The sequence below is a fragment of the Pipra filicauda genome, unplaced genomic scaffold (genome assembly GCF_003945595.2).
Source record: "Pipra filicauda isolate LSUMZ 115617 unplaced genomic scaffold, ASM394559v2 scaffold89_size2521313_pilon, whole genome shotgun sequence".
NCBI classification, from domain to species: domain Eukaryota; kingdom Metazoa; phylum Chordata; class Aves; order Passeriformes; family Pipridae; genus Pipra; species Pipra filicauda.
In genome coordinates, this window is record NW_024105086.1 from 1,228,205 (window position 1) to 1,255,693 (window position 27,489).

Here is a 27,489-nt window from a genome sequence, read left to right on the forward strand (position 1 = left end):
ATCAAGCCCATCCCCGCGGTGTAAAACCACCTCTCCCAGAGCGATCTTTGCCAGAGGTTTCCCAAAGCGCTGTCCTCCCAAGGGATTTAGCTGTTACCACCCAGGAACCATCCCACCACGCCGGGCTTCCTCTCAGCGCCGGCTCTTCCCCCGCCCTGCCCGAACCCGCTGGATATTCTGGGTTCCATCACTAGATGGTGCCGGAGACAGCGCAGCGCCTGCCTGGAGCTGCGCCTGGACCACGGCCCTGCACGGGCACCCCCTCTGCCCCTCACCTACCCCCCCATCCTACCCAGCCCCCTGCACCCCCTCTGCCCCTCACCTACCCCCTCCATCCTACCCAGCCCCCTGCACCCCCTCTGCCCCTCACCTACCCCCTCCATCCTACCCAGCCCCCTGCACCCCAGGCACACCCCTTTACCGCTCTCTCCCCTACACATCCCATACGTTCCTCTGCATGTCACACACCCGATGTGCTCCTTTGCACCCCCTGTGCTCCCCCCGATGCTGGAAACGCCCTGGGACCCCCTGCCTGGGGAGCCGGGAGGCTGCACCCCACGGACAGATCAGACAGCCCTGGGAGGGACAGGGTGGCCGGTGTGCCTGGGGACAGGAGCAGGGTGTGGGTGGCTGCCCGAGGGCCCCCCAGGCAGCTTTTCCAGTGACGGTGCTCAGTGTCCCCAGCCCTGCCCTCCCGTGGTCCCACAGTGCCAGCAGCTTGTGTCTCCTCTGGGTCCATCAGCTCAGGGAGGACATATTTGTCACTGGCCTCCTGGAACCCCCCTCAGGTTTGGCAGTGAAGAACTAAGGTGTTTCTTCAGAAGAGAGTTATTCTCATTAATAAAGCCCAAAGCCTGAACCGGGCTCGAGCTTCGCACAGTAACGTGACCCTGTGCACATCAACTGCCCCGAGAGCAGTGCTGGCCCCAGCCCAGGCCCTCCCCACTGCCCTCCCCGCACAAGGAACTGCTTTAGGACTGCCTCAAAATTCAAAATATTTAAGTGTCCTGGTGGGAGAAGCTGCTCCCGGGCTGGAAGAGCTCTGTGGGTGTTTCCTAGGGAGAAACAGAGAGGCAGAACAACTTGCACAGAAGTTTCTTTAGAGTTAGGAGCAGTTTTCTGGGTTTACTATGCATGTGGGGAAGATTTTTTTTTGCCTAAAGTAATTAAAATAGCCTCTTTCACACATGAGAAAGGGAGGAGAGGGAACTTTTCCAAAAAGCCTCTTTCCCTCTACCCCCCTCCTATGGCACAAAGACTTTTATCCTCATAGAAATGGACCAGCTGAGATTTTTTAGAGTTCCTGGGGCAGCCAGCCAGTAACAAAAGCAAAGTTAAACAACTCCAAACAAAAGCTGCAGCAGAATGGGGGTGTGGTGGTGGAAATAATGCCTGGCTAAGTAGGAAACTTTAATGATGATACATGGAAAAAGTTAAACAATTAGAACTTGAATCAGACTGGCCCGGATCCCACTTTTAGTTAATAAATGCTGTGCTTCATCACAGAGCTTACACCTCTTTTTTTCTAAAGCAGGGAGGAGGCTCCCCGTGTTGGGCTGGCCACAGTGTCTGTGTGGGCAGCAGGAGGTCTGGGGGACCCCAAGGCTGCTCAGGCCCCCGTGTCCCCCCAGTCTTGCCCCTGGGGATCACCCTGTGGGGCTGAAGCCCCCCCAGCAGCAATGCCCAGGGCAGAGGGGCCAGGGAGGGCAGTGGCTAAACCACAGAAACACACCCATCACATGTGTGCATTCAAGGGTGAAAAGAAAACCACTAATTGGAGAGTCATAAGCATGTTAATTATTTGAATATGTGCACTAATTAGACATGGAGTTACACAGCCCCACACTATGGAAATCTTTCCTGCCACATGCAGATCCTCAGAGGCTTTGTCTTTTAAATATTTTAGGCACATACAAGCAACAATTTCCATATATGAACACTTGCCAAATAAAACCTTTTAGGTTAACATCTATTGGAGGCACTTACCTCACATCCCTTCTGACTTTCCCACACACCAATGAATCAAATCCCAATCAGCTATTAAAACCACATTCAAATCCCCATCAGCTATTAAAACCAGCCCCATGTGGACTGAGCTACAGAAGCAAACATCCCTCTGACAGGGCTGCTCATCCCAGCTTGCCCTCACCTCCCAGTCCCCCACACTCCCACGACCCATGGGCTTCTGTGCTCCCAGGGTCAGCTGTAACCTCCTCTTGGGAAGAAGGCCTGGATCACTCCAGCAGTGGCAGGGCAGTGACAGCCCCAGCCCCACAGAGCCGTGGGTCCCATCTGGTGACAGCCTGGGCCATCAGGCAGGAGCAGGTTCCCTTGGAGTGTCACTGGGACTGGTTAAACATTGCCAAAAACCCCAAGTCACTGGCCTTGTGCAGGGGCAGATGTGGTGAAGCTCTGGACCATCACAGGAGGAGCTGGGTCACACTGGGGACAGGAGCCAGGCACCAGTGCAGACACGATGGCCCTTCCCATCTCCACACCCTACAGGATGCAGGGTCCCAGGAAGGTCTCATGAGTTAAAAACACAACCAACTCCCCACCAAAACACAGGCCAAACTTCAGACAAGCTCTCAGTGCCCCGTGAAAAGCTCAGCTGTCTCCAAGATGCTTTTTGAAGTTTATCCCATGTCCTCCTCACCTGGGTGCTGAGAGATCCCCACATGAAGGAGTCCTGCCCCAGGAGAGACCCACCAGGGACCAGGCAAAGGCCAAGCTAAGTGATAAACCAAACAGTACACTTTTATTTTGTATTTGATACAAAATGCACCCTCCCCATGTTTTACAGAGTTAAACAGCATTACCTGGTGACACAAAAGGTGACACTCGCTTGTGGCAGCTCCTGCAAACCCCACAATGGGAATGAGGTGCCTGAAGCCAGGAATCAGTGTGCCCTGGGATGGGGTTGTATGAGGCAGCTCCAAGCTCCACAGGGGGATCAAGTGAATTGATTACTCCTGAGAAGGGGTATCACAAGATGCCATGTGGAAAAACTGATCTGTGGGAACTTGGGGTCAAATTGAAAGCAAAGCCCCATGCCCAGCAGTCCCAGTGCTGTACTGGTATGGCAGCCAAGCAAGACTACCAAGGGTGCCCTGCCAGCAGCCTGCTCAGAGGGGTGTTTAAAATGAAGGCAATGAACCAATTTATGAATTTCTTGGTGTTCCCTGTGCCAGGGCTGCAGACCCCTGGCATCCCACAGGACATGGCCACCATGCAGGTGGAGTCAAACAGGGACAAGAGCCCCAGGGAGTGACAAACAGCACCACTGGCAGCTGTGACCATCTGCCTGGAAAATGGAGACAAGCCCCTGTGCCATTTGTGTCATGAGTTCCCCATCACTCAGTTGAGCTGCATTTACTCCTGGGTTTGGGGGAAGCCTGAACTTTCAAGCTACAGGCACAAGAGTTTGACCCAGCAACGTGTGGGGATTGCAGCTGGACAGGAGCTGCTCAGTCCCTGCAAATCTCTGTGTGAAGAGGTCTAGATGTAGCTCAGTAACACCCTAAAATCCCTTCTGAGGTGCAGAACCTGTAAGGAAGAAATTGCCTGCTCAGCCCCAACTGGGATCATGCTCCCAACCCTCCTCCAGTCCCAATTTTCCCTGTTATGGAGAGCCAGAAGGGGAAGGGGTGCTTTGCCCATCACCCCATTTCTTATTTTCCTTCTCCTTGGAAGGAAAGTGAGCACAGACATTTTATTTTTCTTCCCCACATCCTCCCTCTCCCAGAGTGAAGAGAAAGAGCAGGGAGGCTGTTGCAAAGCAGAAATAACCTCGTGGTACTGAACACAGGCTCCCATCACCACCCACAGCAGCACCCAGCTGGGGACTAAACTCTCTCTCCTCCAAGCACTAACATGAAAAAAACCACATTTCTCTAATAAAGCAACATCGCAAAAAACCACATTTATCTAAAAAAAGCAACATCTCAAAATCCACAAAAACTTTTCCCCTCAAATAAAGTGGATGATGGACTTGACTGAAAGCACAGCCTTGGGACATGGGTATAAATCTAATCCTGCTGCCTTGGGACTCACCCCAGCTCCAGTTACTCCCCAAGTGCCTGGAGGGATTTCATCCCTCTCTCCCTGCTGGGAGGCAGACCCAGATGGCAGCAGTCTGAGGATCTAGAAATAAAGGACTACAAAAATACAGCAAAAAACGGGAAGAGTCAGAATGGCCAAAGCAAGGGCAGCTGGGGCAGGAGTGCGGGAAGTGGGGATATCCAAAGGGTGCTCCAGGCTATTTCAGTGTCCTTTAAAGGTGTGCTTGGGTGATTAGGTGACAGAAAACAACTGAATTAGGAGCGGAAAAAGGAAGAGAAAAGCCTTGTCACAGGCTCAAGTGTGGAGATCTCTTGGGGAGCTCTAATCAGTCTGTCTCAGCCTCCAACTGCAGTGCCCCGATCCAGAGAATTTCACTATAATTAGTGCTTTAAGAGATCACCCTTCCTTAGCACAGCTGCTGGGATGGGGCTGAGCTGGGGACCCACTGATACCACATCCTGACTCCCAGGGGGTCAATTTTTAATACCTGGGACAATGACAGGGCAGGAGATTAGGGTCAGGATATAGGAGTCAGCTTCTCTTGTTAAAGTGCCTTATTTTCTTCGAGCTTTTAAAACATCTTCCTTGCTTTTTAATTACAGGGAGGGCACACACACAAAAAAAAGGAATACTGGTTTTATATGAAACAGAGTAGAGAATTAATCAATATTTACACAGATCTTGGACAAGGTTATGGCACAGACTAATAACCCAACGCAGCAACCCAAAAAGCAGAGTGTCAAAAAGAAGGGAAAAACCTGTTCTTAAGCTTTCAACACCATCCCCCGGAGATCCCAAGTGTACAGGGCTTTATCTGGGAGCAGGCAGTTTGCCTCGGGCTGTGGTAGCCGGGGGTGATCGCAGCCGGCGCAGGACGTGGGTGGGCTCTGGGCTCGGCCCGACCTCTGCAGAGCACAGCCCAGGCTTAGACCAGTTCGACTTTAGCGTTGGGATAAACAGCCACCACGTCATAGCCCTCGGGGGGCTTAACCCTCTCCTTGGCGTGGGTCTCGCAGTACAGCTGCTCCTCGATGAAGAAATACCCCCTCTGCTTCAGGTTGAGGCCGCAGTCGTCGCACATGAAGCACTCGGGGTGGTAGAGCTTGTCCCGAGCCTTGACGATGGTGCCCCTGGAGAGACGGGGAGAGCTCAGTGAGACACAGGGAACGAGCACCGACAGCTTGTCCTGCTGCCTGCAGTGAGATGGCACTCAGGGACATGTCAGGGGGTTGTCGTGGGTTTCCATCCCGACACCTCAGCCCACCCGAAGCTGCCACGCTGCTCCAGGAGTGGTTCCACGGGATTTCTGCAGGAAGGGACACCCCGTGTGCTGCAGCACTGCCCCACAGCTCGCTGCAAAGCAGAGCCCTAAATATGTGCCCTCAGCCTGGCCCTGCACATCAGGAACCAGCCGTGGCACTGCAGCTCGTGCACAGACCCTCAGCCCACGGCACCAGCAGGAACACGGGTACAGGCTGGCACAGCCCACACTCAGCCAGCAGGGCTGGCATGAGCAGGATGTAAATTACAACAGAACATAAATCACGACAGACCATAAATTACAGCAGAACAGAGCAGTAAAATGCCTGTATTCTCTGAAATCAGACCCAACATCCATCTGTCAGAGAGCAACTCTTCAACAAGCAAACAAAACTAACCCACAACCCTCTTCTACTCGACCCTTAAGGCGTTTCTCCCTCTGTGAGGCAGCGAAGTGCCAGCTCCACGCTGCTATTCATAGTCCCTGGGCAGCTACTACGATAAGCAGGGCAGAAACCACCCCATCAATCACCCCTGTTTTGCTGTGAGATTCCCTTAAAAGGGGCAATCCAAAATGTATTCCTCAATTCCAGGTTTATATAAGGTTAGAAAAAAAAAAAACCCAGAAAGGGGCCTGAATGTATTCTGCTGTGAACCCCAACCCGTGTGCCCGGCAGGACCCACCCCGGCCGTGTCCCCTGCCCGGGGCTCTCCAGGCCTGGCACTTACACGATGCCGTTCCCGCAGCGGGTGCACTCCGGGAGCATCTGCAGCCCCGACATGGCCCCGCCCAGCTTCGGCACCGGGGGCTTCATGTTGCGGGGGCTGCTCAGTCTGTCGAGCTTTTCACCTGCCAAGAGTTATAAACAGATAAATGGATTGAAAACTCCATCTCTCACGGCTTTGGTTTTGCTTTTTTTTTTTTTTTTAAGGAGTCAGATGAGTCTCTGCCTGCCACAAGAGAACCTGCAACTTCCTTGGAAGTTCTGGGACAGCACCAGCTCAGTACCTGGACCTTGTCAAAAGGCAAAGCAGCTGTGATCTAGAGATAGGAGGCGAATTTGGGTGTAATACTGTTTAGTGAGTTGAGAAAGATAAATAGCAAAGAGCTGAGAAAAGCTCCAGAAAGGAGAGGTTCCATCACACCAACATTTTGGGTGCACTTGGTAGATCCACTGTCACTCAAGGAGATAGAGAGGAAAACCTTTTGGAGAATGAGGCAAATTAAAACAAACAGTAATAGAATCACATGCATTTTTCTTCCTAGAGCGCTCATTTAAGCTCAAATTATCTAAACCAAAATATTGTGATAGAAGATAAGGTCTTCTGGGCCACTAAGCCTCCTTTCATAGAAAGGTCCAACACAGGAAAGGAAGCAATGAAGATTTTGGGCATATGAACAATATCAGAGCAGAGTTTTCAGTGTTGCAGCCCCCTCCCTACAGACCATCTACCATCTGCCCTTGTATTTTGGACAACACCAACACACTTGTTGCCAACCCCTGGGACACTTAAAAGCTTCCAGAATCCACTGCACGGTTTTCCATGGCTCACAACTGACTGGTCTGTTTGGTAGGTATTGATCTGTGGTTCCTCTGTGACGGCCTGAGGTTGTAGAAGGGAAAAGCTCATGAAAAAGGACAATGTATTTTAGTCCATCAGCTGACAGAGTTTGGAAAAGCAGTAGAGGAGCTCTTGGATGAACAAGCCGTTCTCCAGTGTTCTGACTTCCCACTCTCCTGAGCTTCCAGAGTATTTCAGTCCATCTTCAGTGACTGCTTCCAGCCCTCAAGCCCAGGGAGTCTCTGCAGGGCACAGGCATGTCTGACCCAGGTGTCTGCATGCATTGTTCTGGTTTTGGAAACTTTAGAGCAAAATCCAGTGGAAGCACCTCCCACGGACCCAGAAATGTTTCTGCCTTTCCTAGAGGGAATTTTTAGTGCCTGGAGCCAGTGCTTCATCACTCCTGGCTGCTCCCTGACCCCGTGCAAGTTCACATGGTACACTTGGAAGGGCAGAGCTCAGCAAAGCTCCTTCCATGGAGAGATCCCTGCTCCCCCATCCAGCGTGCCCAGGGAAGCCTGCTGTCCTGGGCCTGCCTGGGAGGAGGGTGCACACCCGACTCCCCCTGGGGTGCACAGGCACCCCCAACCACAGCCCCCTCTCCAGCCACAGCTCTGATCCAGGGGCCAATGCTGACAGCGCTCCCAGCCAAGGGAACAAAACCAAAAAGGACCAATTCCCCACCAACCCCCACTTCCCAAGGTATAACACAGTGTTTGGTGATGCCAAGAGCCTTGATACATGTGAGTGCCTGCCCAGGAGCAGAGGGGGGCTGCTCCACCCCAGGGTTCCCCCCAGTGCTCAGCTGGGTCCAGCCAAGCCTCCATCAAGTCCTTCCGCTGCCTTGCTGGGAATAAACTGAAACAGCTGCTGGAGCTGTTGGCTTCCCCCAGCGGGAGACAAGGAGTGCTTGGACTAGACATGCTCATCTGCCAACATTTAACAGTTAAGCTGTCACTGTCTCTCATACTGAGTGCTTGGATAAGCTGCTTAAAAAAGAAGAGAAAGGGGGGGAAGAGAAAGAAAAAGATTTTACAGCAAAATGAACCCTGTAGAGAGGGCTGCTTCCCATCTTCCCAAACGATGGATTGTTTCCTTCTACTTACCAGCCCACAGTCTCATTGTGATTTATGGTCCTCAGCAAGGCAGGGAGATGCTTTAATTCCACAACCTCAACCATTGCTGTCCCCGTTATGGCTGCAGTGAAGGAGGCTCTCCCCAGCCTCCTTCCTGGGCCATGGGCACTTAAGTGCTGTTGTTCCTCCAGCCTCCACCCCAGCACAAAGCATTGCTCCCTAAGGGGGTGGGATGGGGCTGCAATGCTTCCAGCAGAAACACATTCCATATAAAACAGGTTGTTGTCTGAGACACTCGGCTCCTCTGGAGAGGAGAGCTTGACTTTAAAAGGCTAGGGTCAAAATGTATAATTTTAGGCTTAAGGAAAAAGGAGCAGGGGTGGCAGCTGTAAACCAACCCAGCCAGGAACACTCCTGGGGATTGAGAGCGTGCTGGAACATCAGAGAGCTTTGTGCCAGCAGAGATGCTTTTCACTTAATTTCTCATCCCTTATGAATAAACAGCGTCGGAACGACCAAGGCACGAGTGAGGCTGTGCCTGCAGGCACTCACACGTCCCCTGCACACAGCTGAGGGGCAGGGAGGGTGGCAGAGCCCTGGGAGGTGACAGTGACTGCCCCAGCCTGTCCCATGCTGGCTGGTACCCGACAGCAGCTCGGGCTCCAGCAGAACACGTGGTGCTGCACTGGGGATGGGCTGGTGCCAAGAGAGGGCTGGGATGAGCAGACAGCCAGGACTGGCTGGGACAGTCCCAGGATGTGGGGACTGCCTTGGCACCTCTTTGTCCTCCGTTCCCCCAGCCCGCAGCCTTTTCTTTCTCCCCTCCTCTCAGCACTGGGTTGCTGCCAGCCCAGGGCTGCAGGATGCAGGGGAAGGCAGGAGCAAACCAGTAAAGCTTTTATTCCCTTTCCCTGGCACAGAGAAGGGAGGAAGGCAGCAGTGTTACTAATTGGGATTAACACAGTCACTTCCCATTTGCTTCTTCCTAATGAGGAGACCTGGGGGAGCAGCAGACTCGTCCTTGCTCTTGGTGAAGGACTTGAAAGTCCAACTGGAGCATGTATTTAACATCAGTTTTCCTGCCAGTCCAGGGGCTGGAATATTAATATTAAATATACTGTAAAGGTACACCCAGTGCTTCCAAGGCTGATCCCTCTCATGCTTTGCAGCTATGCCTCAGTCCCAGTGAGAAAACCAGTACTGGTGGAAACCCACAGTGCTCAGAAATTATCTGCAATTGTACTTCTTGTGAAGCAAGAACCAACATCCCTCTAGTCAAAGAACAGACTTCATCACTTTATACACACAGAAACCAAAGTGCAAAAGCCCAACTTGCTACCTCTCACAGCTTCATAATGAGATTTGCAGCAGTTGGTATTTTCCCATAAAATCTAAATTCCTGGATTCACATGATTGGGGTATGAGGCTCCTGGAAGGAAGCAGAAAGAAGAGTCTTGCCCTAATGATCGTAAAGCAAAGCCTGAAAGTTTGAACATAAAAGCCCCAATGGACTTAAGGCTGAAAGGCAAATAAAAGAAACTGAAATGTATAGTTTGGGGATCTTATTATTTAATGTGTTAACGACATGGGCAGGAAGCTGTGACAGACCTGAAAAGCGAGCCAAGAGCTCCTGATCTCTATCCCTGCCTTGCTGAGGACCATCCCACGTCCTTATGCAAATGCCATTTACTTAACCAGACCCAGTTCTCCGAGGGTGATCTTACACAACCGCTTCAGGCCATCGTGTCTCATAAACCTTCGCAGAGAAACAGCTGCCACACTGGTTGCAAATCCAGCTTTCACACGGTGCTCGAGTCAGCCACACAATTTGGTAAGCCTGAGTATGTGAAAGCCCAATTTGAAACCTGCCACCCCGGTGGTCCCCCCTCACAGGGCACTTGGGTGCCAACCTCCTCACCGTTCTCGCCAGCCTCCAACATGCCCTGTAAGTATCGGAAGGATCCAGACTGCTTTGGCTCTGAGACGGGCTTTTCATAGTCCTGGAGCATCTTGTAGACATCTGACTCCACATCAATCCCATTTCTGTTCCGTGGGAGAGACTTCACGGGGTCAATGCTGTTTTAAAGCAAAGAAAGAAAGGCTCAAGTCAAATAGAAACAGCTCCTGTCAGCTCATCAGGGCGGTATTGGAACCTCCACATTCCCACAGATTCAATGAAGCACCTCTGTTCCCATGTGTTTCCCTGCCTGGAGGGACGTCTGGCCCAGGAAGAGCCGCTGAACCAGGGAGGTTAAACTTGTTCCCTGTTGGGCTCCAATTGAGCAACACAGCAAGAGCTGGCCCAGTTACCAGATGCCTTCAGGAAAGAGGGCAGCTGCTTGCAAACACTGTAAATTGCTCTGCCACCCATGGCATTTACTGAAAGAATGGGTAAAACATGCATTTCATTAACTATGTAGGGCCAGGAGATGCACCCAGCCCTTGTTAGGGCATCCAGAGTGTGTGCCAGGCACGGCAGCAAAGCCCTTCAGCACCCACAGGTGCCTCTGGGGAAGCTGGTGTTTCTGTGGGTACAGAAACAGAGCCCACAGCTCAACGGAGAAAACCACCCCACCACTGGGGGGGACACAGGAGGGAGCCCCATGACCCCCCTCTGCCCTCCAGCATCTCTACCCAAAGCTGCTCCTGGTCTGTACATGGCATAGCTGGGATACACAGACAACAAACAGCAATTTAAACCATTATTCCAGTTCATTCAATACATCAAAGCATGAAAAGCGTAGTTGGAATAAAAAATATTTAAAAGTCCTGCTGAGAAGAGCTGAGTCCAAGTGCTGTTGTGCTCCAGAGGCCCCAATGCACAGCACAGCTCCAGGGGAAGGGGCTCCTTTTCCTTTTTACAGAGGAGGTCATCAAGGTCATTATAAAACCAATAAAAATAGCAAGAGCCCTGAACTCCATCAGCTTCACATATTTTAGCTATCATCTGGTTCATTTTCTCCACCAGTATTATATTCATGTCAGCTTAAACAAATAAACAAAAGAAATAACATTCACTTTCAAACAAACAAAGAGGAAAAAAAAAAGCCCAACAAAAGTCACTTTCAAAGAAAGGCCAGAGCTCCATTTTCTGGTAGTGACTCCCTAGCAATCCTGCTCCCTGTGGGAGGTGAGGGCCATCCTGGCTGAGCCATGGATCCATCCCTGTGAGACCCGGCCAGCCCAAACCTTCAGGAGGGCCCCAAGTGCCTGCCTGCCCTGCTAGAGCCCTCTCCCACATCAATTCACACAGTTTCAGTGAAAAAGGGCAGGTTTGGCCAGCTCAGCCTCACCGAGCACCAAATCAAAGAGAACACACTCCTGCCCCAATTCTGCTCAAAGACCCAAGTGAATCTCCTGGCTTTTGGCTCACACACAGGTAACACCAGATTTTGTTCTCTGTATTTTTTGTGCAGTTCTCTCTTTCCAACTTCATTAACTTCCCCAGAGCAGCACGGGGAATAAGCTGGCTTGCAGCATCTGAAATACAAATTCGTGGAGACACAGAGTTCCCAAGCTGAAAAGAAACTCTCTTTGCTCTTCGTATGAGATACAGACATTGCTTTCTTGCAGGATATTTTGCCAGTTTGGAGGAACATAAATCAGCATCCATATAATCCATACAAAAGCATCCCAGCCCACAACCTGGCCTGTCTCAAAGTCTGAGTTATCCAACCAAACCGTTCTTGGCTATGCAAAAGCCTTTTCTTTCCTAGGAGCATTATTTATTCCCCAACCTCCTGGACAGCTGCACTGAGCAGATCTTACATTTATAAACATCCCAGTTACTGGGGTTCATTTTTTTGGTGGATACCTCCAGCTCCCAGGACAGGTGTTTGCTCCTGGGTCTGCAGCAGGGTGATCCCCACTCCTAGGAGGGCAGCACCCTCCATCCTGTCCCAGATATACACTTCGAAAAAACCAGGATATTAATGTCTGTGACACTCACAGAATCATAGAACTGTTTAGGTTGGAAAAGCCCAAGGTCATCGAGTCCAGCTGTTAACCCCAGCACTACAAACCCACCACCAAGTGCCACATCCACACATCTGTTAAATCCCACCAGGGCTGGGGACTCCACCACTGTCCTCAGCAGCCTGTGCCAGGGCTGGACAACCCACCTACCCCTGACTAATGGGGCAGGAGCCCAGCCCAGCATCTCGGCCTTGGCAGTGTCAGGTCAACGCTTGGACCTGATCTTGGAGGTCTTTCCAACTGAAATGGTTCTAAGATTCCACGCTCTCTGGAGCTCCAGGAACACCACAGCCCCCATGCACCCCCCAAGCCAAGTTGGCAGGAGCAGCAGTGCAGGCAGAGTGTGAGCCCTGCCCTGTCCTACCTGTGTGCAGCAGAGATGTGGAGCCCGCCCAGCTGGGCCGGGAGCGCCGACTCGGGGCCGCTGTTGGGGTAGAGCCGGGGGGGCTGGTGGTGCTGCACGTTCAGCACCTGCTGCTTGTCCAGGGGGCTGCCCCCAGCCCCCAGGGGCACCGACCTCCTGCTCTGGGCAGGGCCATTGTCCTGGAAGAGAGGAAAACCAGAAAATCCTGAGATTTACAGCGTGCGATGTGCACGGAGCGGCCGCGCTGGGACACGCGGTTCGCAGTAACAACATTTTACACGTGCTGTGGAAAACAGAGATGTGCAGCAGGAAAAAGAAAACCCAGGCTTGACCTGCAGTTAAATCGTGCTGAATCTACACAGCTCCCCTCGGTCCCCAACCAAATGCATTTTACTGTTTCTCCACCGTGAGCCACTGCCAAATATCCTGCATTTATTCTCCTGTACGAGCGTATTTGTTATTTCCTCAAAAGAAAGGCTGTGAGTCTGCTTCTCATTTCTCTGCTTCCACCACTCCCAGGACACTTGCTGGGCTCCCGACTTCAGGGCCATGGCTCCCATTTCCATCAGCAAAACAGGATAAGCCCAAGCTCAGCAGCTCCACGTGCAGGTTGGGCAACACCTGAAGCCAAGGGACCAGTCCTGGGATTTTCACTTGCAGCTACACTTGACCACAAAGATCCATGTTCATTGTGGGAGGTTTTCTCTCCAAATAAGATCAGTCATTTACAGGGTGAGAAACACATCAGTCAAGGGTTTAGCTGGGCATTCATATTTCCATTTGCTTTTAAAGTCCCAAGGCAAACTATGGAAATCTTTTTGTCACATGACCTCAGATGACATTAAACCAAAAATTTTCCATGTTACTTTACCCATGTAAAATATTACCTATGTGTTATTGCACATATATGGAATTCCATCTATATGAGAGTGTACAAGGCTGTTAGTCAGCCCTGTGCACACCCATAAACCCAGCAGTACCTGCTGCTAATGTCACCATGAGCCAGGCTTTACCTGCAAAGACTCAGTCTGGGGAGATAAGCTAATTCCAGCAACTGGGAAAAGCAGCAGAAAGCTGGACACAGCCTCTGGACACACGTTGGCTGCTGTTTGCAGCCATGTGAGTCAGAAACATGCCTGTACCAATGGAAGACACAGACGCTGTGTAAGAGGTTGGAATCTGTTTAATCTGGTTTAATCTGTTCCAGGGCAGGTCCCCAGCCAGGCTGCCTCACACCAGCTTTTCAGCAGACTGAAGCTGATGAAAAACCAGGAAAAGAAAACACCATCCTGTGAACAAATAACAAAGTGCATATTGTGGGGCTCTGATACAAAGCTTACTTTTGACTAAAATAATCCAATAAATACTAATTGGAAACAAATGTCTATCACTGGTGCATAGGAGAACACGCTGGTGCTCCCAAACCTTGTAAAAATGAACAGCTAAGAGAAATAAAAACCAGATCCTGCTAGAAAAAAGATCCTGACAGTCCAATTCTTCAGTTCTTCCCAAGGCAAAATGCTCATTGATAAAACTGGGCTTAATTAAGAACTGTAAGATGGAGCCTTTGAGGGTTTCTTCTACCATCAGCTGAAAAACTGCAGCCCCCAGCTCCCAGCACTTCCACTGCCTCAGAAGCTGCCTGGAGCCCTCTTGGCACAGTTCCCTCCACACCATGCATGCACACACACGTGGGGAAAACTGCTTCCAACATAATAACTTCAAATTGTCTATTAAAAAAGGAATTTTGCTGCCAGGAATAATATAATTTTAACTGTTCCCCAATTTATGTTCTTTAAAAAAAATATATACAAGCAGGCTACGGGTTTCCAATTCCCAGATTTACATTATTATTTCAAGGGAAATAAAGAAAACACTCTCGACCATGAAGCAGAGAGGAAAAGAAGGATCATAAACATTTGGGGGGAAAAAGGTAACAACCCATGTGGCTAACAGCATTGAGAGCTATGGAGTGATGCTTTTAGAAAACCACTATCTTTAATTATCTGTGGCCTGGGGCTCAGATTCACACTCGGTCCATGGATGCTGGAGGAGAGGGCAGGGTCCTCTTCTCTCCTCTGACCTCCTGGGCTCCCCCACACTGGGGCCATCCAACCCCTTGGCTGGGGACCATGCGACTGGCAGCTGTTTCTGGAATGGAAACCTCCTCCATCAAAGGGCCTACAGACCATCATCTCCATGGATTGCTTTAATCCAAGGCAGTTTGTAAAGCGTCGCCCCTTCGTCCCTGTTAAGCTCAGCAATTTGTTCATCGAGACCAACTGTTGCTATAAAGCTAAAACCTATTGGTTGGGCACTCTCCAAAAGGCATGGGAGCCCAGGGGTGGGAGCAGGAGGAAGCAGAGCCCCTCCTGCACTGCTGAGCTGCTCCATGTCCCAAGCTGCCACCAGCTCCCTGTGCCCCTGGGAGGAGGATGCTCGTGCTGGTGGCAGCTCCTCTTTGCTCTGCTCAGCCCTGTTACAAAGCCCCAGGTGACCCAGCAGCATCCACAGGGATCAAGGGGCTCCTCAACACCTCCCAGACCAAGACCAGGGACATGAAGCTCCTCAGGCCTTTCCCACCACTCTGTGTAGGCTTTGGAGAGCTGAGCTTTGTGCTGGGGCAGCCACTGGTGCTGTGGGAAGCACTGACCTCCTGAGAGCCCTTTGTGCCTTCCTGTGCTCCCCTTTGCTCTGCTGCACAACTTTCCTGCTGCACAAAAAGCTGCTCCCAGACCAGAGCTCAGTCTGCTCTTCCTCAAAGGCTCCGAGACCTCTGCGAGGCTTCTCCTCGTGCAAAACAGTCACATGTTCACCCTCAGAAACCCAGAACCAGGTGGATTTCTTGCCAGTTCTCCAATTCAAGATCAGTTAAAGTTTCCTCCCCTTGGGACCTAATTTGCTTTTCTCTGCTGGGTTTTCTTCCTGCTCTTTATGGCCTTTATTAAACTAAGAGAGTTTGCAAACCCTTCCCAAGAGCTGGCCTGGGGAGTTTCACCATGGAGAACCCTTTTAACCTACAAACCAGAAACCCCCAATTTGTTTTCTCAAGCTTGCCTGGGTTTTTTTGGACATTTTGCAAAATGTCCTGTTTGTCCTTCCATCTTTTTTCAACGGCAAGTCTTTAGCTCTAGAGACAACAGGTTTTAAACAGAGCTTCAGAGAACATCAGACTTCATGTTCTGATTCAAAGCATTCAAAAGTTCATTCACTTTGGTGTGTTATAAATTAGACTCTTAAAAGACCAGAAGTACAAACAGGATGATTTCCTTTTTCCAGACAGAGATTAAAACAGAGGATTGCTAATTTGACAGGCCAGCATCGTTTCCTACAACCTCCACACAAGCCCCGATACCCTTGGCATGATTTGGAAGGGCTTTGATAGTTTTGGTGTCTCTTAAGAAGCCTTCCTGGCTTCTTAAGCAGACCCACTAGCTGCAGAGCCAAAAACACCTCCAAAATTGCACCTCTGATCCCCAAATCCAGCCTCCATCTGCCCGTTGGTGCAGTGCTGGGGGGAGATCTGCCTGGCCAGGACCAGCAGCAGCTCTGGGATCCCTGCACCATGTTTAACTTCCTAATCCCAAGTGCCAGTCCTGTCCCCTGTCATAAACACACGCCACGTCAGACTCAAACAGAGCTGAAGGCCATTAACACTTGGCTCAGCCCAAAGCAGCTTTCTGTTTGATGTTCCTCAGATCCACCCTCCTCCCAAAACCAGAACACAGTCAGTGAGTGTCAGCTACACGCTGGCTGCCAAAATGCTGAATTAGAGACACAAGTGTTTCTATTTGTGCACCAGGAGGTCAAAGCACCCTTCAGCCATGCAGTCACCTGGAAGAGGTGTCTTTTGTGACCCTGCTTGGTGACCTGTGTCCATCATCCAGCGATGGCAATGCTCAAGAGCTCCAGCTCCTCACCAGCATTTGGCTTCTTTCTCCCTTGCTCCAAGCCTGGGTAATTCGGCCCAAATTGATTCTGACCTCTCCTGGCAGAGGGCTTTTTGTGGATGAAAATTTACTGCCTTCATTATTCCAAGTCCCCTTTCATACAAATGTGGCAAGCAATTAAGCCTGAAGACACATCCCGACAACCTCGGGTTGAAACTCAGACTCTGCACTGAAGACAACTGCAATGCAGCAGCCCCTCCTCTCCTTCTCCCCAGATTTTCAACAGCAAGGACACTGCTTTGTCTCCGATAAACTGATTCAAAAGTCCCAGAAATGGAAATCTTATTATTACCCCACAGAGGAGGTGTATTGGACAGGCAGCACGGATTTAATTTCAATGCAAATAACAGATTTACACTGTGGCCAATGGCCACGGGAGCAGGATCAGTTCTCCAACAACAGCCTCAAAAGAAGTCCCACAGGGAGCCCTTACATTCAAGGCTGCCCCAAAGCCGGAGGAAAAGGATAAATTTTAAAGGCTACACTCATTTTAACACATTTTTCCCCACCAGCACAGTTCAGATGCCCTGTGTATATGCTGCTTTTACAGACTAAGCAGGCTTCAATCTAACTTTTAAAAGCCCTAGTAAGTACAATCCCATTATTTAGCTCAGCTCAGAAGATTAAAAGATAAGAAAAAAGGTCAGGTGTAGTTTGCTGAGGCTGGATAAACAGAGTGTGTGGGTTATTTTATGAGACAGATTTGGAATATTCTGCCAAGTTCCCCTTTCAGCGTATCCCACAGTCTGAAAGGAAAGTCTGAAGGAAAACTTAATGCATCACGTTCTTCTCACTACACTCCTTTCACAGTCATCGGCGAAACACCAAATTAATTTTTCAGATTTCAGTAAGAGAACAAACCTTAAAATCCGATGGTCTCCCGTAAAAAGGCCGCAGACGATGCTCACCTGACACACGACCCAGCCCGGAGCCTGGGGGAGCCCCAGCCCGGCCACAGCCCCGGGACAGGCTGGACTGCTCAGGGCATGGAGTGACAGGAGAGGGGAACGGCCTCATGCTGAAGCAGGGCAGGGACAGATGGGATATTGGGAAGGAATCCTTCCCTGGGAGGGTGGGGAGGCCCTGGCACAGGTTACCCAGAGAGGCTGTGCCTGCCCCATCCCTGGAAGTGTCCAAGGGCAGGTTGGACGGGGCTTGGAGCAACCTGGGCTGGTGGAAGGTGTCCCTGCCATGGCAGGGGGTGGGACTGGATGATCCTTAAGGTTCCTCCCATCCAGACCATTCTGTGACACTGTGCAGCACAAGGCCAGCACACTTCTAACTCAGGCACAACCTGTCACAATCAAAGAGCAATAACATTTCTCCACCTTGGAGCAGCCACACTGGTGGCCACCAGCAAGGCTCCAAAGGCTGCTGCCTCCCAGGGCTCCAGGGAACAGCTTCACTCCCTGGGAGAAGCCACAGCCCTCGTGCAAATTAAAGAGCTCAGGAGGGACTTGAGCTGCAATGCCACAACTTTATCCCTTAAGCCACCTGGCTCCCCAGTGGTCCCTTCAAAATCTGCCTTCAAATGATTCAATATTATACCACAGGAAAAAATAAACACAAGTGCACAGCAAGGTGTGCGTAACCTCTTCACCCAGTAAATTAGACCAGTATTTTTTGGTGGTGTATAGACCCCTGATATTTGGGTGTGAAACACTCACGGCTGAGGCGCCCACAGCGCCCGTCAGGACCCAGCATGTTTGTGCTATTAAATCAGCATTAAATCAGTCCTCAAACAACGAGCTGGGAGTTCCCATGGACGGGAACCCGGGCTCGTGCCAGGGCATGAGCTCATCCTTTGTTTTCCCCAAAGCACGAGGCAAACATTTTCCCTCCTCCCGCCGGGACAGCCCGGTCAGTGCCCAATTGGGATCGGGGGTCCCAAAGGCAGCTTTCCCGGGAGCAGCCACGACCCAGCCCACCCTGTGACCAGGGGAGGGAGGAAGGAAGGTCAGGAGCCTCAAGAAAGGAAATTCCACCTCTCCAGCGAGGAGGCTTTAACCCCCAGTTCATCACAAAAATCAGCATGGCCCGTGCCAGGCTTTTGCAAAGAAGTACATGGAAATTCCCTGCACAGCAGCAACCCGTGGAGAACTTAAAGCAAATACTACATTTAGTTAATTTAACTTAAAACTAACTCCATTACTTAGTTAATTAAATGAAGAGACATTCACCTTTGGTAAAACAAAGTAATGATAAACTATTGAGATCAAAAAAGAAATATGAGCATATTTAAGACATTTTTCAAGCTGTTAAAAACAGTGCCAAGGAACAAGTGAGCACCAAACTGCCCTCCCTGCTCCACTGTGGGACACCACTGGTGTCCCCAGGTGCCCAAAGCTAAGAGGCTCAGACTCCCCCGAAGCCCACATGTGATTTTATTTATTTAATTAGAAGCAGTGTAGTGGACTGATACTGTGTGTGAGGCCAGGGCTGGTGTGAGAAGTCACAGGAATGATGCTGCAGAGCCCACGCTGGGTGGAAGCCACATGCAACAGGAGGCAGCAGGTCCTCAGTCCTGCAGCCACACAGCCCTGAGTCCACCCAGAGCAAACAGAGCAAACCTCACTTGTATTCCACACACTCACATCTCCACTGGCCTGGCTCACACACAGCATTGGGTTCCCTGCTCTGCCTGGATCAGGCTGCTCAAACAGCTACAGCAGACCCAAGCTAGTCCCAGTTCCCCCTCTGCACCCCATCCTGGCTGGCATTGTCACATGGTGAGCTGCTGCCTCAGCAGGGCAAACTAACACGGATCTCTGTGCACTGAGACTTTGGTGCCAAGCACAGAATAACACATTCTAGGAAAAACAGCCTTCTCATCTTTCCTGTGCAACTCCCCTGCCACTGTGGAGAGATCAGTTCTTCTGCTCTGCCCAGAGCTCACCCCCAGATGGATGGTCAGGCTGGGGAAGCTGCTGCTCAGGGGGCAGCACAAGGGAGGACAAGGCAGGGGGGACCAGGAGCACAGACCCACCGTCCTCATCCCTCCCCTGAGAATGACATGGGGGCTGCTCTGCCAGCAGGGTAGCACTGGGATGCCATTCCCAACTGAGTGCCTGCAGGAAGTGCCTCTCCCTGTCTGTGCTGCCAGAGGAAATCCAGCCTTTCACCTCACACAGCTTATTGCACCCAAGTGTCCAGGTCTGGGAGGACTCACATCCTATTCCAGCTCTGGCTACGTGCTACCAATTTAATTTCTGCTGCAATTATTCTCCCATCCAGACACTTGATCTACTGTCAATTAGCACTGACACAGTCCCCACAGCCCAAAGCCCATGTTTCCAGCCCCCCTGGGCCAGAAAGCTGCCAATTCTGGCAGTTTGGGAAACGGTCAAGAAAACAAACATCCTCTCCTTTGATTAGCACCACATGGCGGTATTTTGACTAGAGAGCTCGTGCTACAGGAAGCCAAAACCAGTGGGATCTCCAGAAACTTATGGATGGGTGCTCCCACTGCCTCTGTCTGCCAGGGAGGAGTGGCTGGGCCAGTGCCCACAACAACACCAACACCGTGCAAAGGGAGCCCGGGGATCCCAGCACGTCAGCAGTGATGTCATGTCTGCAGGAGGGGAATGCTGACTGCTGGCTGCAGAGCTCTGAGCTGCCCCAGCATCCCCCAGGTCCCACATCCACCCACCTCCAGGTCCAACAGGCATGCAGCCCTTCGTTCTTTAGGATGCAAGTCTGAATATCACTCATTTCTGGGCTCCTCTACAGATCCTTGCTGTTAAGGACAGACTTGCCCAGTGAAACCAACTGATAATCAAAGTCTGCTCTTTAAAAAAAATGTTATTTCCCAAAGGTGACTCACTCAGTGTTGTTCCTGCTAATTGTGAACAAGCAGCTCTCCATTTCCAGCTTCTTCAGTTGTGGGGGCAGCTATTCCCTGCAGTCACAGCATTAATCAAAGTTTTAACAAGGAGGATTGATTACATTCTTGGTCTCTGAGTAGGGATTTTCCACAAAGCTCAACAGAGAAACCACAACAGATTTAGAAAGAGGGGAGAGGAGAGCTCACAGCAACTCCATACCTTCCAAGTTGCCTTGCACAGAAGATAATTGCAAGTCTCTCTACCTTCAAGACAAAGATTACACCTAAATAAACTAAATTCTAGTAATAGAAATACAGCCTCTCTACAAATCGCTCAGACTGAGGCATTCTGCTTATGTCACATGTTTTGGGGCCTCCAGCAAGAATTACTGCAGTCACAAGTCAAAAGACTTCCAAGACATCTTTGCCCAGAATGATGAAAAAGTTGATAGAGTAAAACCTGGAGGAAGGAAGGACATGTGCTCCACATTACTGCAAAGGCCACTTTGGGTAAAACTCTCAAAACCCTTTTCAAGGACAACCCCAAACCTCTTTTTGTGATTTGAGAGCAGAATTCCAGCAGGTTTTTTTCCCTGCCTTTCAAAGCAGATTGCTTTTTTCCAGATGCGAGGAAGTGCACCTAAAGGTTGCACATTTTGAGCCAAGTTATTGCTTTACAATAAGATTTTTCTGTCTCACAATCCAGCGAGTGCCTTTGCTGGAGAGGCTGAGTGAACACAGCCTGGGACAGCCCTGGGTCACCCCGCCCTGCTCCACAACCAGGGAGCAACCAGCTCCAAGACAGCGAGCTCCACAACGATGGGGAAGGGATGCCTGGGGCCAGGGTTGGTTCTCTGGGGTGCTGATGGTCCCCCTGAGCATCATGCAGGTCAGAGGACACCAGAGCACAGCTCTGGCACGTGTCCTGAGCCATCAGCATGAGCCACAGATGGCTTGGGGAGGGAGAAGAGTCAACCAGCACATCTTGGGTGGAACCACAGCAATGTGTGCATGAAACCTCCTTCACCTCCTCTCTGGGAAAGCCAAAAGGCCATTGAGCAAGAGTATGTAGGGATACAGGCACTGAAATAGAGGGCAAGAGCTCCTGCCTGTACCTGTGTCCCCTTGTTCACACACCTCTCTCAGTGCCTACCAGAAACACATCTGCTTTACCCACCCACTCTCCAGACTTATATATTTTCAGTGTAGGTCTGGATTCAGGATAATCCACCCCTACCCCCTCATTATATTTCATATAACTGTCTAATTTTTAAAAAGATACATATGTAACATATATTAATAGTCAGATTCAAATCCAATCTGCATTAAACCTCAGAAATGTTGTATCTGGCAGTGGAACTGCTGCACATTTGTTCCTCATTTAATATTATTCATAGGGTTTGGGTACATTAAAGTCTATTAAGAAAAAATATCTGTCAGAAAAGATGGCTGTAATTGATGAATGAAGCAAACGTGGCCAGAACCCAAAGCCCAGGCTCACAGATCAGCCTGTGCTGTCACTCAGGACAGGAAAGACAAACAGACCCACGTGTTGCTGGTGTGTGGTACCGGAGTGGGTTTGCTGGCCCTGCAGTCCCTGGGCAGGAATACAGAACATTTGCGAATCCCACAGGGCTGGAATGGCCAGCTGACTCAATGGCCTCAGGCTCAGGTCCACTTCTCATGGGGTTTGGAGGATCTCACCCCATCCACATGGCTGGGTGGGGTCTGTGCTGCCAGTGCTCTCTCCCTGCTCCTCACTGAAGGAGACACCACTCCCTGTAGCATCATTCCCCCTCTTCCACCCTTGCAGCTCTCATGTTCCTTCTGGACTGAGCCAAAGGAGGGCAGCAGGGGCACCCTGGGACCCTTGTGGGGACATTCAAAAACCCCTCTAGAAAGGAGCAGTTGAGCTAAACCAGGAGAACCTGCACATGGGCACTTCATGAGGGCTGGAGAAAAAAACACAGAGCAGCACAGGACAGAACCCTGCTCTGTGGAGAAGGAAAGGATATGAGCAATGTTTGAACACTCAGGGTCAGCCTAAGAACACTTCTGTGTCACTGGGGCAAGCACAGGGGGTTTTTGCCAGCCTGAACTGATATAATTCCATGTTCTGAAGGCAGCAGGCAGCTCCAGGGCCTCTGCTGCTGCCCTGGGAGGGGTTGGCCAACCTACAGCAGTGAGAAGCCTCCGCAGGCTCCAGCCCTGCCATCCATGACCTTGGGTGCTCTGGGAAAGCTGGCAGCATGTGCATCAGCTCAGCACACACCCAAGGGGGAGCAAGACAGCAGGAGCTGACCTCTGCCCACATCCCCACCCCATCCCCTCCTCAGACATCTGCACAGGAGGGATCAGCACATCCAACAACCGACAGCCCAGTACCTCAGAGGCAGAGAGGGAGGAGAGAGACCCTGGTGCTTTTCCCATCGAGGAGCCAAAGGAGAAGGAGAGTCATCTTTGACCTTGCTAACAAACCATTAGACAGGAGAGAGGGAGCAGAGATGGAGACCTGCTCAGCTCCATCCCCTGCCTGGCAGCTGTGGAGCCACGGGGCAGGAAGGCAGGGCAGGATGCAGGCAGAAGGCTCCGGGGAACAGAGCTGAAGACAGAGGGGAGAGAAGCTGAAAAATAAGGAGAAGGAGGAGAAAGGATTAAGACAGGAAAAACAGGGAAAAAAAAGAGGGGAACATTAAAAAAAAAAATAAATCCATCACCATGGGAGGTGAATCACTTGGAGGGTGCAGAGGATTTTGGAAGCAGCTAAGGTGGAGGCATATCAGCTGAGGCAGATGCACACAGACCCTGGGTGTGCTGTGCCCCAGGAAGGGCAGGCACTGGGCAGTGCTGTCAGAGGGTTCCCAACAGCTCCATCCAAAATAATGCTGACCATGAGCTTGGTCACTGGCCCTGAGGGGGTCAGTGCTGGGTGCTGCCCTTCAGCTGCTGGCAAGCTGATCCTGCAAAGCCTGGCTCAGCCAGGAGGGCAATGGCAGAGATGGGATTATGCCAGATCAGATCAGGATCTGGCTCACCATGAGAGTCTGGGCTGTACCAACACAAGGAAAGCACAGCAGGCAGAGCAGAGGGCTTTCCAGACCCCAGACATGGATCTCCTCTGCCCAGAAGCGAGGTGGGAGGGCAGTGGGTGTGCAGTACCTGTGGCTCTGGCTCGATGTTGATCCGGTATGCCTGAGCCTTCCCGTCCTCCAGAACAGGGGGGGACCAGCTCTTCCCTTCGGCTCTGCAGGAGGAAATTAGGGAAACTCTATTTAACTTTTAAATAAACCCAACCAAAGCAAAAAAAAAATAATAATAAATTCAAACAAACAAAACCCACAAAAAACCCTCAAAAGCCAAACATATGTATAGTATGTAGGCCTGCCAGGGAATTATTATATACATATTTGTCTAATATTATCCTCAGAAATAGCACAGTGGTAAACAGAGAAGGTGCCAGTTCCATGCTATTAAAACCATGAAGCTCAAAACCCATCCTTGAAGTACAAGCTCTGACTCGGGGGGGGTGGGTTTAAGACACAAACTTATTTTGGTTCAAGAAATCAGTAGACAAGTTCATGGTGGCTCTTGTTTTGCATATTCCTGGCTTTGTCCCTGTATTCTGGCTCTGAATCTAGAAGGTATTCTCATTACATGTGTGTCTGTATATATATATATATATACACACACACATATGTGCATTCCCTGGCAGGCCTCAATACTAGCCCAGGACTGCAGGAATTCTATGAACACCTTTCAGGGAGAAGGCTTACACAACCCTGGATGAATCATCTTGCATCTTGACCCTTTCAACAGGTGCCAGATACAAAAAGCCCTAAAAATACAGTTTCCATTCCAAAATGCATCTTCAGTCCTGCTAAGGCAGAGCAGGATGCTGCCACTGTCCAAAGATTTTCCATGTGCCTGCTCATGTTTCCCCCCACAGAGGCATCTCGGGGCACAGCTGGGATGTGATCTCTAGTGTGGATCTCCAACGCTCAGGGTATGAGGGAGCTGCTGGAGCTGGGCACAGTCCAGCAGGCTGATACACAGGCTTTTTGGGATGCAAGGAGGTTGAACTGGGAGATGGAAACTCCATGAAGTTCAAGATAAAGCTTTCACATGCAAACTATTCTGTTTATCATCACAATCTGCATATGCACCACTTAATGAAAGTAGGTCTTGTTCCACGGGCACAGATCACTGGCTGCATCCAACCATCCTTTGTGGACTCCGGCCCCTGCCACATACCACACTCAGCTTCAGTTTAATTATCTGCAGAGTCCAAGTGTGAAAAATAAGGAGCACAGTTTTAACCTGGGAATTCCCGAGGTGATTTTTTACCTTTGGTATTTTGCAGCTGCACCAGTCAGCACACAAAGCTGCCTTTCCAGATCTAGGGTCTGACTCAAAACCTACCAAAACCAGGGACTCCCACTGACTTCAACACACTTTGGATCCAGTCCTGAGGATTTAAGCTCTTTTTGTTCCAAACCACTACTCAGTGCTGCCATCACAGCTTTTTCAACTGGGAATGACATACTCTCATAGCTAGATGCCTTGTCCTGATAATTTATCTTTACTATAATTATTTGATTTTAGACTGGGACAATTCACTATAAATTGGTCTTTCCAAGTGGGACAAAGGAAACAGTCCTTCCCAGGCACATCAGCATTCCCAGCATCCCCAACCTGCTTTTTGCCACGATCCAGTGCTGTGTGTATTGCTTCCACATTGAGACTCAAATCTGGAGGCCCAGAACAATGGGAATGCCTGATTCCACTGGCAGGGATCACCACTATTATCTCCCTGCTCTCCCCCACGCTGGGTCAGCCCGGGGGGCTCTCACAGTGCCCCCAGAAGGGGCTGTGATGACACTCCCCCCACTCGGCTCTGGAGCCCACGTGCCAAACACAGCTTAAAGCATCCCCAAAGGCTTTGACTTGCCAGTAAATAAGAACCAAGGCTCAGAAAGCAATTCTGGCTGCAGAAGATGAGAGGAATAGTAGTAACTTCACTCTGTGTGAAGCTTTGGCATTTGGTCACCAGCACTGCCCGCACTTGCCAGTTGGAGTCTCCCAGTTCTCCACACCCCTGACAAAGATCACACTGTCTGTACCAGAGAACAGCTAAACTTGTGTTTTCTAAAAGTCATTATGGATATATTTACACTTAATGAAAGACATGACCAGATTGGTTTGCACATTCAGTCACATTCAGAGAAGCCCATTTGTAGTTAATCCTTTAATGATTAAACTCAAGGCTTCACCATCAGCTCTGTAGAGCGACCAGAAGTTCTTGGTATAACTGAGACCACCTCCAACAGTGACAGCCTGAACAAAGCCAGGCTCCCCTCAGCCCCAGCTTTCACTTGAACTGTGCTGAAACAAGCTGCCGTGGCACAGTCTGGGTTCCATTTGGCACTTCTAAAGGCAAAGCAAAGGGGAATGGGAGAACCACCAGCCTCACCAGAACAAAATGCACGTCCTGAGTTTGAGGAGCATTTGTGCTCACACAGGGAGGCTCCCTCTTTTCCCTGGGAACAGCAAAATACCATGTAATCCAAAATAATCCCAAATAATTGGGAGGTGACTGTCTGAGAGAACAATGCCACGGGCAGCTACTGCAGGTGGGGCTGATGCTTGGAGCTCACTCCCCAAGCCTGGCTGCAGGAACAACCTCCTCCCAGGACACAGGGGCTGAGCAGGGCCCAGAGCAGTGGGGACCTGGGGGCCAGCACACCCTGAGACACCCCAGCAGCAGGTCCATGCTCCCAGCAGTCAGAGCTCTGTGTCTGGGCAACAGCAAACACCCACTGCACTTCTCTGACGTCATGGGCCAGAGATCAGGCGTCGCTCAAATGTTCCAAGTCGTTTAATTCTGGGGAAAAAGTGTTTTCAGATGTGTTGTAGGGGATTAAAGGCAGCTATGTGGAAATCATTACCCTGCACTAACACCACTCTGCTCTCCTAGCAGCTGCTAGGACAACCCCAAGAAAAATAACTTGACCTAGGTTAGTGCTGGGCCTTCCACATGGGGCTTGGTGGGAAACAGACCCATTTAACAGGACATCACTAAGAAAACAAAGTTGCAGACACCTTTTATCCCACTGTTTGTTTTCTAAAAGTCTCAAAGTCATTCTCAAAAGATTACTTGCATATGCTCACATATTTTACCAAAATGTTTTTTCACCTGGCAATGATCTGTAAGTCTCACTCTCAACATTTGTAGAGCTGCTTTTAAGCTGCAAGAATTCCTCACCGAATTTCTAATTTCTCCATCCCCTTATAAACTAACATTTATCACTTGGGGAAGTGCCAGCCTGGATCCAGGACACTGCCATCTCTGACTGTGCAGCCACAAACCATAAGAATAATCACGTTGCTATATTTCACCCCAATCCCCACGGTCCTGCCAGGAGGGTGACTCCAGGGTCCTGTCCATCTCCTGAACACTCTTCCCCTCCCACCAGGGCACATCACTATGCTCAGAACTGATTTTTATCACTGATATGGCCATGAGCCTTCCAGGAACTGAGTTCTGTCGAGAAGCAGCTACAGTCGATGCTTCACCTTCCCAGGACTGTGACCTTCACCACGACAACTGCAAGGTGTTGGATCCCCCCCTGCGAGGCAGGAGAGCAGTAGGAGAGCTGAGCTCTGCTGAGCACCCCGAAGGACCTGCCTGGTCCAGAGCACATGAAGGAGAAGCTGCAGGATTTCTCCTCCTTCATTCCTCTCTCCTGAAACCATTGTGTACTGCCCTGGACAGCTGCCGGTTTTCCTCTCTATTAGTCCTCGAGGAGCTCCAGAGGGGAAGCTGTGATTCACTTTTTCAGTTGTACTTTTACTGGAAACTTAGAACATACATTGTCATCCTTCCCATCTTCCAGCAGCGTGTCTGCACTGCTCACAGCTCATAGACCCCAACACAACCTCCAGGAGCTGGGGGAGGTGGGAAGAACATCAACTACGGGAGGTTCCAGGGACTTTTGGGGCTACATGTCCAGCAGATTCATTACTGGGCTTTCTCCCACAGAAACTTCCAGAGAAACTCCATCTCTGTACATGGAGCAGGAATGAACAGAGAATCTTCATACTCCAGTTCTCCAAGCAGACTCAGCAGTGGCACAAACACCAAACTGAGAGGAAAGAAACTGCTTCCAGGATTTAAGGCAAAGTAGATCCCGTGCTACCTTGGCTTGGGATTCAACAGCTGGGAAGATGATGCTGGAACAGCTGCCTGATTTATCACCAGGGCAGCCTGAACCATTCCACCAAATCCTCATCAGTACCATCACCCCCTTTCCCACAGCCCAGGTGCTGTCCAGCCTCACTGAGCCCACTTGAACTCCTGGCCTCACATTTCAGAGCCACCAACCACGACCTGAATGCCCAGCCCTGATTCCAGGAATG

At 50.5% G+C, this 27,489-nt stretch overlaps 1 protein-coding gene across 1 annotated transcript in view; it reads right to left on the reverse strand.

The window, feature by feature from the left end:
- Positions 1-1,774: 1,774 nt before the first annotated feature.
- The window catches only part of PDLIM4 (PDZ and LIM domain 4), a 43,100-nt gene continuing 17,385 nt past the window's right edge, over positions 1,775-27,489 (reverse strand). The window contains exons 3-7 of the mRNA XM_027747709.2: positions 23,233-23,317; positions 12,301-12,479; positions 9,880-10,037; positions 6,052-6,172; positions 1,775-5,192 (exon numbers count right to left, since the gene is read on the reverse strand). Of these exons, the coding sequence (XP_027603510.1) occupies positions 4,988-5,192; positions 6,052-6,172; positions 9,880-10,037; positions 12,301-12,479; positions 23,233-23,317 (748 nt within the window). The 3' untranslated portion in view covers positions 1,775-4,987. The remainder of the gene's footprint in view (positions 5,193-6,051; positions 6,173-9,879; positions 10,038-12,300; positions 12,480-23,232; positions 23,318-27,489) is intronic.